General features: G+C 42.8%; 1 protein-coding gene across 4 annotated transcripts in view; it reads left to right on the plus strand.

The window, feature by feature from the left end:
• Positions 1-11,499, plus strand: part of THRAP3 (thyroid hormone receptor associated protein 3) — a 48,613-nt gene that overhangs the window by 34,405 nt on the left and 2,709 nt on the right. For all 4 annotated transcript variants that reach the window (XM_016218468.2, XM_016218478.2, XM_016218488.2 and 1 more), the window contains 7 exons: positions 927-1,640; positions 3,420-3,592; positions 4,351-4,462; positions 5,847-5,931; positions 7,807-7,994; positions 10,088-10,283; positions 10,749-10,892. In XM_016218468.2, coding sequence (XP_016073954.1) covers positions 927-1,640; positions 3,420-3,592; positions 4,351-4,462; positions 5,847-5,931; positions 7,807-7,994; positions 10,088-10,283; positions 10,749-10,892 — 1,612 coding nt within the window. The remainder of the gene's footprint in view (positions 1-926; positions 1,641-3,419; positions 3,593-4,350; positions 4,463-5,846; positions 5,932-7,806; positions 7,995-10,087; positions 10,284-10,748; positions 10,893-11,499) is intronic.

Raw genomic sequence — 11,499 nt, forward strand, 5'->3', positions numbered from 1 at the left:
AACTGGGCTGCGTGTTAGGAGAGGACCTGACAGTGCTTCCGTCTTTATACCCTGGGGCACACGGTGAGTTGGAACCTGAATCTTATGTGGTTGGATGGATTGGGACAGCAGAGACATAACAGGGACATTGCATTGGGACCAGGTTGTCAAGAGGGACTTACTGGGCAAGTGGGGATTTCCCTTTTTCTTTTCTCTTATTAGTGTGTTCTTTGATGTCCTGCTGTCCTTTGATTCTGTTTTGCCATATTCCTCCATTAATGATACAAATGAGATGTTCAGAATCTGTACTTTCCAGCCTTCAGTAAGTCTACTTTAAAATGTAAGTTTTGTGCCTTACAAAGAACTGTGAATGTCTTTAGAAGACTTGAGTATGAGCTCTGCTTTTCCGTAAGAAAGAGTAGGATGATTTTTCCCCCCTTGCCCCAATTAACATGTATTTTGTTTTTATTTGTGTTTGCAGTATATTTCATATTTAGATCTTCTAGGTGACTTGAAGCAAATTTGAAGTCTCTTTTGAGACTTGTATTTCCAAATGTGAGTTGTATAAAAGCAAAACAGTCCAAGGTTGAACATTCTATGTTAACTTTGCTGAAAGCAGATTATAAGTGACTGAGTGAAGGTTGGATAAGACCTTAATTTTTTTTTTCCTAGACCACTTACAGGTAAGTAGGTTTTTGGTTTTTTAGTATCCTAAAAATTACCTTTGTTATTTTCTTTTTGGTTGCTTTTATAAAATGCAACTCCATGGACCATATATTTTTCTGTTAAATTACTAGAAAGTAGCCAAGTAGAAAGTCCTTGGGTAACACTGGAATCCACGAGACATGTTTGTTCAGAGATTCAAAAACCTAAGACCATATGGTGCCATTTTAGATCAGGTTGCTTAAGAAACCTCTTGTGTGTCTCCCTTGTGTTTATATAACTAGGTATCTAGATGAACAGAAGACAGAGAATGGAAAAGATAAGGAACAGAAACAAACAAATACTGATAAAGAGAAAATGAAGGAGAAAGGGAGCTTCTCTGACACAGGATTGAGTGATTCAAAAATGAAATCTGATCTGTTCACTTCCAAAAATGATTCTGAGAAGCCTTTTCGGGGTAGCCAGTCTCCCAAAAGATATAAGCTCCGAGATGACTTTGAGAAGAAGATGGCTGACTTCCACAAGGAGGACATGGATGACCAAGATAAGGACAAAGCTAAGGGAAGGAAGGAATCTGAGTTTGATGATGAACCCAAATTTATGTCGAAAGTCATAGCAGGTGCAAACAAAAACCAGGAGGATGAGAAGTCGGGCAAGTGGGAGGGCCTGGTATACGCACCTCCAGGGAAGGAAAAGCAGAGGAAAACAGAGGAGCTGGAGGAGGAGTCTTTCTCAGAGAGATCCAAAAAGGAGGATCGGGGGGGGCTCAAGAGAACCGAAAGTGGGCACAGGGGGTTTGTGCCTGAAAAGAATTTCCGAGTAACTGCTTACAAAGCAGTCCAGGAGAAAAGCTCATCGCCTCCCCCAAGAAAGACCTCTGAGAGCCGGGAGAAGCTAGGTGCCAAAGGAGACTTTTCCACAGGGAAGTCTTCCTTCTCCATTACTCGAGAGGCCCAGGTCAATGTCCGGATGGACTCTTTTGATGAGGACCTTGCAAGGTGAGGTGTAGTCCTTGATCAGGACTTCAGTGGCCTAAATGATGTCTCCTAACCCCTCTTCCAGAGAATATTCTGGAACCAGGATAGGCCCCTCTTGTATTTCCCCTGCTGTCCAAGTTTCAGAGCTGATACCCTCAGGTTCACCTGTTTTCAGTAGAGCGGGTGTCACTGAGCATTATGTGTTGGGGTCAGCAGCACAGGGGTGGCGAAGGGTGTTTCTTTATTGACTGGCTTTGGTGATGGGTCCCCTCTGCTGTTTTCTTGCCCGCTATCAGCCCCAGCCTTCATCCTGTTTTTTCCTGAATTTGCTTAAGGTGCCTTTTGTCTGTAGAGCCACCCAGGATCCATTTCTCCGTTCTTAGTAGGCTACCAGAGTCTATTATTACAGGCCTTCACCGTGAAATAACATAGCAGTTTTTAGAGTCAGGGCTGTGAGTAAGAGGAGAGGGTAAGAGGAGAACTTCAGGAAAGAGTGGTGATGGCCAGGCTGGTTTATTTTTGTGTGTGTTTTTGTTTTTTAAACTTTAATTGGTATTTATATTATGTTGAATTTACTCCCAGGCCATACGTTTTTATGTTTTCAGTATTTTCTGGGATATCTTTTTCTTTTGTGCGACCTCCTCTTCTGGTTTAGGAACAATCTGCTTTTTTTTTTTTTAAATATAGCTTTATTGATTTCAGAGAGAGGAAAGGAGAGGGAGAGAGAGAGATAGAAACATCAATGATGAGAGAGTCATTGATCGGCTGCAGCCCGCAACCCGGGCATGTGCCCTTACCAGGAATTGAACCCTGATCGCCTGGATCCTAGGTCAATGCTTAACCACTGAGCCACGCCCAGCCGGGCACAATCTGCTCTTTTTCAGTAGGATCCTCTCAATGTGGCAGGAGAGCTCATGTATGGGTTAATCCGCCCATGAGCTCTGTAAGCTCTGTGCTGCATCTTGGGATCTTTGTTCACGTGGATGTGCTCAATGACCAGAGAATCAACACCTAAACCCTTAAGTTCAATGTTGCTCAATGCATTTTTAAGCATGTGCAGCAAGAATTCACTCTTTTTGGGCTACTGACCCTGTGTCCAGCCCCACTCTTTCACCTGGGCACACCTGCCAACTCCACCATTGTAACGACGGAATGGCATACCTTGCTTTTGTAAAATGACATCCTTCAGATACTCGGTAGTTTTTTGAATATGCATACCTTGATGGCCTGGACACTTTCATGAGTGTTCTTCAAGTGAACAAAGATTTAAACCTCTTGATTTGCATCATTTTGTGGGGTGTTTTGGGTCAAGTGACTAGCGAGCCATTTTTAGGCCGCTTTCAGGAAGAGGAACAGGCCAGGCTGTTTTTATGGGGTAAAAACTGTGCGGCCTGTTGGAAGCCCGCCTGAGCCACATTCCAGTCACAGCACACTCCTGCTTCATTGTGTCCATTCACCGAATGGCCCTGGCTGCCCAAGCTACCTGATCTTTTAAAATACATTTCCATTTGTTATATATGTTAAAACCAGCAGGGACCCCAAAAACAGAGCCACTGAGGTATAGCACTTCATTCTACTTGTTCCTATTAAAGATCCCCAGTGAATAAAGGAAAGCGATAGATTTTGGATGCTTTTTTCTATAGTTGTGCACTGAGGTTACTTTGAACTTTGGTAGGGAATTTAAAAAGGAACTTTGTGGATAAATTTAAAACGGTTTGAAAAGATGGATTGTAGTTTTAGGGTTTAAATATTCTTTCTGTATATCTTGTTATAGTGGGCCTCCTTGTGTGTGTTTTCCAGACCCAGTGGCTTATTGGCTCAGGAACGCAAGCTTTGTCGGGATCTAGTTCATAGCAACAAAAAGGAACAGGAATTCCGTTCCATTTTCCAGCACATACAGTCAGCTCAGTCCCAACGCAGCCCCTCGGAACTGTTTGCCCAGCACATAGTGACCATTGTTCACCACGTTAAAGGTAAGCCCCGATCCCAGCCTGCTCTGGACCCTTTGCCGCCGCTTAGCTGCTTCTTTTACAAGCAGAAGGATGAGTGGGTAAATAAGGGAGCCTCTTGAGGCCCTTTATCTTATTGAAGGGAGCCTCTTGAGGCCCTTTATCTTATTGAAAGGGCCTTTGAAGCTAGGGACTGACTTGAGGGAAATCCCTTCCAGGGAGGAGTTTCCATTTTTTAATTATAGAGCTGAACATTCTGAATTGCTAGTAGTAACTTTTGATGGTGAGAATAGGTAACATCTTTCACATGAAAGTTTAAAATGCTTGAAAAAGGAGATACGAAAAGTGCTTTTCCTGCACCCTCTTTTCTTGTCCAGTAGGTAGAAGCCTTTAGGGGGAGGTCTCTTGTTGACCTCATGGTGTGAATTTGTTTTCCACCAAAAGGGCAAATGGAGGTGGGTGGGTTGGAGAATGGCAGAGAAGCGATGTAGAAGCTGGGTTGAGCAAGTTAAGATTCATCTGCAATTAGACTTAAGCAGGAGTTGATGGTGTGATTCAAATGACAGTAAGCTCCAGGTTTCTTTTTTTGTATCCATGTGCTAAGATATGGGAGCTACAGTAGTATTTTAAGTGACCAGCATTGGATTGTGGAAACCAGCCTTTTTTTCTTCCTCTATGGATTTGAGTGCTTTAGTCACATCTCTGGCTGCAGGTTCATAGAAAGAGTTGAATATTGTGCCTGCTTTTGATGACATAATGTGTTTTTTTTTAAATTCCCACAGAGCATCACTTTGGGTCCTCAGGAATGACATTGCATGAACGCTTTACTAAATACCTAAAGAGAGGAACTGAGCAGGAGGCAGCTAAGAACAAGAAAAGCCCAGAGATACACAGGTGAGGACCTCAACCTTACGCTTGAGGTGGTCATAAAAGACTGCTCATCAGATATGAAATATTCTCCAGATCCTAGGGTTAGAAGTGGGTGTTTGCAGTTGTGAGTGGAAAGGACATGCTTTGATGATTATAGGTCTCTCATTTTGATCCTGAAGAAGAGAGCCTTTTTGATATAATAAACCCTTGTATTCTTGAGAGCCAGCAAGGGGTAACCTGAACTCACTGTGAGCTTTCTATATGTAGAGTAAACGTTAAGTTTTTTTAAGCAACCCATGTATTTCATGTATGATTTTATGGGGATATATTTGTAGTGGGTAGGGGGTTAGGGAGCTTGTAGGATTGTGTCGAAGGGTTTAAAAGCCCAGCAGGTTTAAAGAATATCACATTTGGTTGTGGGGGACTTTGTCTAGAAACAAAGTTGGCTTTATCTTTAATTCCTTAATAGCCAACTCTTGAATCTGTTGCAGTAGGTAGGACTGTGTTTGTATAGTAGTCTTGGATTTAGGGTTATACCAGGCAATTGTTTCTCACCTAGACCTAATCTCATAGGTGAATAATGGGCCATTATATTCTAATTCCCAGGGTGAAAACTGTTCTTTGATTTTAGCATATAGGGCATATAGATCGTCCTTTTTCTTTTTTTAAACAATTTCTTTTTTATTTATTTGTTGACTGATTTTAGGGAGAGAGGAGGGGGGGGTGGAGAGAGAGAGAAGCATTGATTTGTTGTTCCACTTATTTATGCGTTCGTTTGTTCTTGTATGGTGCCCTGGCTGGGGATCGAACCTGCAACCTTGGTGTGTCAGGACGATGCTCCCTGGCCAGGGCCATATATATAGTCTTTTTTTTTTTTTTTTTTTTTAAATATATCTTTATTGATTTCAGAGAGAGGAAGGGCGAGGGGGAGAGAGAAAAACATCAATGATGAGAGAGTTGTCATTGATCAGGTGCCTCCTGCATGCCCCCTACTGGGGATCGAGCCTGCAACCAGGGCATGTGCCCTGACCTAGAATCGAACTGCGATCTCCTGGATCCTAGGTCGATGCTCAACTGCTGAGCCACACCCAGCCGGGCGCACATATATAGGCTTGATGTGAACTTGAAGTCATAAGCTTGTCTGTATGTGAGTCTTCCTGGATGTCACATGACTGGGAGGGAATAAGAAGTTTCTTCTGCTTGGTTTGAGAAGTAGGGATTTTGTGTACACTCATGCACACCTATGGGAGAGTGTAAGCACATCAAGGATATAAGTAATATGTATGTAAGTTATGAAACGTAGTAAAAAGGAATGCCTATGTTCTATTACTGAACTTACGAACTAAAATATTACATGCACTATGTTCACACTATAGATATTTAAAATTTTTGGTGTTTTCAATTTTAGGAGGATAGACATTTCCCCCAGTACATTCAGAAAACATGGTTTGGCTCATGATGAAATGAAAAGTCCCCGGGAACCCGGCTACAAGGTGAACTGTTGATTTGATCAGTAATTCCAACAAAATGAGTGCGTTGGGCATGAACTTGACAGAAATGTGTTTGTTTAAATTACTCTCTACTTAAGTTTGTGTTTTTCTTTTAAGGATGGGCATAATTCTAAAAATGAACTACAAAGGGTTAATTTTTATTAAATGTATCAACAACCTTTGTGAAGTGGTTAGAATATGGTAAATGACCCCAAAGTCTATTGAGGTGAGCTTGAGAAAAAAAAAAGAGGAGTTTTGGAACAAGTGCCCATGATGAGAGAAGAAACTTTTTGTGATATTTTTCTGCTTGTAAGTATTATCAAATCAACTATATACATGCACTATTTCCAACCATGATTTCAAAAAGACATGCATGTCAGAGGAGAGGGAAATATTCATAACTTAGTAGACTGTTTTAAACAGCTAGTCCAGTTTTTTCTAACATTGTACCATATCTATCATCTGTTGATTACTGTTACTTTAAAGCTAAACATTACTTGGATAGCCCAGGTATATTTGCAATGATGTGCACGTAAACACTGTTATTAAGAGGTTAAAGCTTGTATGCACTCTTTTAATGTGAAATACTAGATTTGAGGTTTTAAAATATCTTAGTATTTATTGACCTTCATTCACATATACAGTTGAAATTTAAGTTACAGATGACTTTTCCAGTGCTGCTGAAACCTTTCTAAAAATGTTAATTAATTTTCAAGTTTTCCAAACAAATCTGTCTTGTTGATTGAATGTGATGAAAGGCGCTCTTGCCCAATCTCTCTCCTCTCCCATCCCCTTTCCTTTTTCTCCAAGTGTCCATTAGATTGACACTAACATGTGAAAAGCAAGGTTTTGAAACATCAGAAGACATCTCATCTATGCCTCACAAAGTCAGCTCATTAGAGGTGTTGTGTGCACCACCTGAGGAAGCAGAGTCTACATTTTTCTTTTTCTTTAGTCTTTGGAGGGTGCAGAGGCCCTCTCCCTCTCCCAAAAACAATGGTGATAAAATAAACTTACTACCTACCACTCCTGTTAAACTTTCAACAAAAAGCTTAGTGTAAGTGAAATGTTAATAGTGAACTGCTCTCTCCTTGCTCTTTGAAGGAGGTATTACTTCCATTAGACAAGTCCCAGTGTATAATGTCCCTGAAATCACCTTGCATCTCTGCTTTCATTGAGTTTCCCAAGAACTGTGGGGACCTTTGCCATGCTGGTCATACTGTGTCTGCAGCTCACGTGCCCTGATGGTTATGCTTCCTACAAAAAGATCTTTCTTTCTTTTTTTTTTTAAAATATATTGTGATCTGGTATTGCCACTTTATTTAATGTCCATTATGGTATTCCCTACATTATTGATACTTCCTCTCTAGAGAAATTCTCAATATAAGCAACCATTTAGAAAGGTTGTGTAAGTCTCCCTCTGTCTTGGACTCGATACTCAGAGATGATTCCAAGTAGAGGACAGGTCTGGGGTGGCTGCTTCAGTGTAGGCAGGAAAAGGGTAAAGTGCGCTTTTGCACTCTTGTTCATGAGTAAGCCGGAGCCAGCCTAACGAACCACCTTCTAGAGCTGATTTGGCCTCAACTTGTACTCTAGCCATATCATTACGGGCCACAGAAGAAACAAAGTGAGGTCAGTATATTGCATTGTTAGAAGCTATCATCATTAATACTTTAGAGAACTGGTTTGGGATCTGTGAGGATCCTCATGAAATGACTTCTTGGGACATCTGTATCCCTCCCAAGCTTGGGTGAGGTACCTCACATTCCCAGTGCTTTCCCTGCACCACTCCATTGGAGTAGTAACCACAGTTTATGGGTTGGTTGAGTTGGCAGCCCTGAATCCCAGAAACCTTCATTTGGATTTCTCTTTTGGCAGGCTGAGGGGAAATACAAAGATGATCCTGTTGATCTCCGCCTTGATATTGAACGTCGTAAAAAACATAAGGAGAGAGATCTTAAACGAGGTAAATCAAGAGAGTCAGTGGATTCCCGAGATTCAAGCCACTCGAGAGAAAGATCAGCAGAGAAAACAGAGAAAACCCATAAAGGATCAAAGAAACAGAAGTACGTAAGCCCCTGTCACCTCATCCGGACTCCTTAGTGGAGTCTCTCGTCTGCCCCCTCAAGGCTCTACACCAGACCTTCCAAGGCAGAGCACTTAGGGTTAGGAATAATAGCAACTTTTGCAGTTTCTTCTATACCGTGTAACTGTCAAGTCAGGCTACCAGCTTGAAAACAGAACTTTTGCATCAAACTAGATATGAACCTTATCCAAAGAAGACCTGCTGGAAGATGGGCAGTTAATTTGGCTTTCGGGACAGCACAGAGCATCATTTGGGAATCTAAATTGTAGCTGTTTTAAATATGTTTTTTCTCATCACAAGTCTTCATGAGGAGCTTGTGTTTTAGAAATGGCTCAAGTCATTACCAGGTAATAACACTGGTCAAAGAAATGGTGTGGAACTAGATAGGACAAGAGTAATGATCTTAATGCCTTTCAAACTAATTTAGCGGACACTTTCAAGAGAGGTTGTTCTGTAAACACAGGTGGCATTGTTGAATTTCATAAGGCAACACTCATGCCAAGGTCCTGTTGTTTCTGTGTACATTTTTGAAGTTCTGTGGCTTTTCAGCCATGTGTCATTAAATGTCGCAGAGTTGAAGCCCTGTACCTTCCCATAAGCAGCAACACCACTTTTGCTGTGTCTGAACTTCAGCTGGCAAACAGTTTTGTATCCACTTGATTGTTATCATATCTTTTGAGAACAGTTGGATAGTTGGTGTGATACCCATTTTGCCCATTTGAATGATAAAGAAGCTAAGCTTAGGACAATTTGTCTAAGATCACAGAAGTACCAGCTGACATCAACACTCAGGTCTTCTGTTCTACTTTTTCTCTCTCTCCAGTGTGTTACTTGTGTGTTAGGAGCCCCAGCAGCTCCAGGGCTGCCATAGATAGAGGGCCTGGCACTCCTCAAAAGGAAATGGAGTGGCACAGTCCTCAGGGCTGCCCTGGTAAAAAGGGAGCAGAACCCCTCAAGCGTTTCAGGGTTGGGTCTGGATTACTGATTCTGATTCCTTTCCCTGGAACACATGAAGAGGCAGTGCTAAGATTCAAATCTGGAGCCTTTTGGAGTCTTTTGGAAATAGCAGTGATCTCTAGGAGTCAGAGTTCTACCTCTGAGTTACATGAATCCTATGACAGTAACTTAGTTTTTCCTTAGTATGAGTAAATGCTAGTAGGATTCACGTAGTTAAGTTTTTGAGCTTCTCAAATGTGGAGGTGGGGGACAGGCAAGGTGCTTTTCCTAATGGAGGAGGAGGGAAGGGAGGACAGTGAGAGGCCACTGACACTTGGCTGGCTTCTCCCTGTAAGTCCTGTTCCACCCCGGGAGTCTGGCCTTTCTTGCCACCTTAGAAGAGGCAACATCCCCTAGAGGCAGGGCTGGCACTGACCTCTAGTACATAGACAGTGACTCACTGTAGTAGTCTAATTTGCTCTGGTCTGTAATTTCCCCCAGATGAAGGCAAGGTAGGGAAATAATTCTGGGAAGAGTTTTGCCAGATCCTATGCTTAATAACACAACCTGTTTGAGCTCAGTGGGAGGTGGTATGTGTAGCAGTGGTATAATTAGAGCTAGGTTTGGATCCAGGTTCTTCTGCTCAGCATTGTCACCTGAATCACTTTTAAAAAAATGAAGAAATAATACTGAATAATCAGAGTTGCCATTTACTGTGTACCTGTAAAGTGTTTAATCTTTAGAGCAGCTCCAAGAGACAGGTAATGTTCTTCCTATGAGAAATAAAGTCCTAGAAAGTACAAATAAATGGTAATATATAAAGCCTCTGTCCCAGTACCATGTGCATGGGACTCTCAGTACAGTGTTAGTTTCCTTCTGCCCTCCTAGTTCATGCACATGTATTAAACTGAGCTGCCAGAGACTGTGGACTATATTTTGTTCCTCCTCATGTATATGTCCCATGTTCATCACAGGCTCAGGCATAGATGTGTCACTGAACGTGACTGACCCTGGGTGGGTACGTTGGGGTTTTTTGGTTGCTCATCTTCAGACGCATTCCTGATTGCCCTGTGCTGCTTATCCAGGAGGCCCTCGCCAAGGGGGTTATTGATTATCCTGGCTCTTTTGTTTTCATAGGAAGCACCGGAGAGCACGAGACCGGTCCAGATCATCATCCTCTTCCTCCCAGTCATCGCACTCCTACAAAGCGGAGGAGTACACTGAAGAAACGGAGGAGAGAGAGGAGAGCACCACTGGCTTTGACAAATCAAGACTGGGGACCAAAGACTTTGTGGGTCCAAATGAAAGAGGAGGCAGAGCTCGAGGGACCTTTGTAAGACCCCACCCCACCCCTTTTCTCTAAGCCCCTGCTCCCACCAATCTTCATTATGTGTTTATCAGAATGCCAGTTTCGTTGCCCATGATAAAAGTAATCCAGTCTACAGACTTTGGAATCTGTGGTTCTCCATTACACAGGCTTTCCACTTACAGTTATTTTACTGATCATAATCACTGAGCTAGAAAGCCTCTTATGACTTCTGGTCTCAGAACTTCCCAACATATCTTGGCTCCTGCTGTGTGTAGGGAGACCCTTGTGCCATGTTGTCCTCTGTCTAGGCTGTAGACCTGAGATGAACAGAAAGGGACTGGCTGGAAACCAGTTGACCAGCGTATTGACTGGAGGACAACAGTTTGTTTTGTGCCAGAAAAGTGTTTGAGCAGATGAATAGAACCCAGGACATTGTTTTTCTCTGTTCTGACATGGTCCTTTTCTCCGTTTCCCTGTTTATTACCACAGCCATTTCGAGCCAGAGGGAGAGGCTGGGGCAGAGGCAGCTACTCTGGTAACAGCAACAACAACAGCAACAACGATTTTCAAAAGAGAAGCCGGGAGGAGGAGTGGGACCCCGAGTACACACCCAAGAGCAAGAAGTATTACCTGGTATGTGTCTAGGGTTAACCAGGAAGAGCCAGGGGCCTTTGGCACATGTAGTAGCTGATAGCAAGGCTTTAGTTGGTCTGATTGAGTATGTGTGCAGGCGTCTTGCACTGCGGGGATGTATACTTGTGGGACAATATAGTGCTGGCAAGATGAGTATTCTCTAGAGAGGAAACCCTGACCTCGAAAGGATTTATTGCCTTAGACATTTATGCATTCTGGGATAAACAAGAAAGGTTGCCCTTCCCTTTTTAGTTTGTAAACTTGCTTTACTGCTCACCCACTTCCAATCTCAGCCTCCCTTCAGTCTCTACCCAGGGATAGAGCTATAACCCTCCCCTTCAGCCACAGTTCCGTTCTGTCACTCACCAGGGCAAGATTGACAGGGAAGACAGCTCAGGATCTGTCTGTCTCCAAAATGAAATGCCACTGGGCCTTCTCTCTTCTAAGCTGTTGGTCATTGCCAAGTACCAGGCACCTTCTGGGCCTCTCGCAGGTTGGGGCTCTTCTAGGCTGAATTACCTGGCTAGTGAGTGAACTCTCTTGGCATTTCTATGTCAACAGCAGGCTTAGATCCAAGCAGACAGATGTGACTCTGAGTGTTGTGACC

This window comes from Miniopterus natalensis, chromosome 9, assembly GCF_054644295.1.
Source record: "Miniopterus natalensis isolate mMinNat1 chromosome 9, mMinNat1.hap1, whole genome shotgun sequence".
NCBI lineage: Eukaryota > Metazoa > Chordata > Mammalia > Chiroptera > Miniopteridae > Miniopterus > Miniopterus natalensis.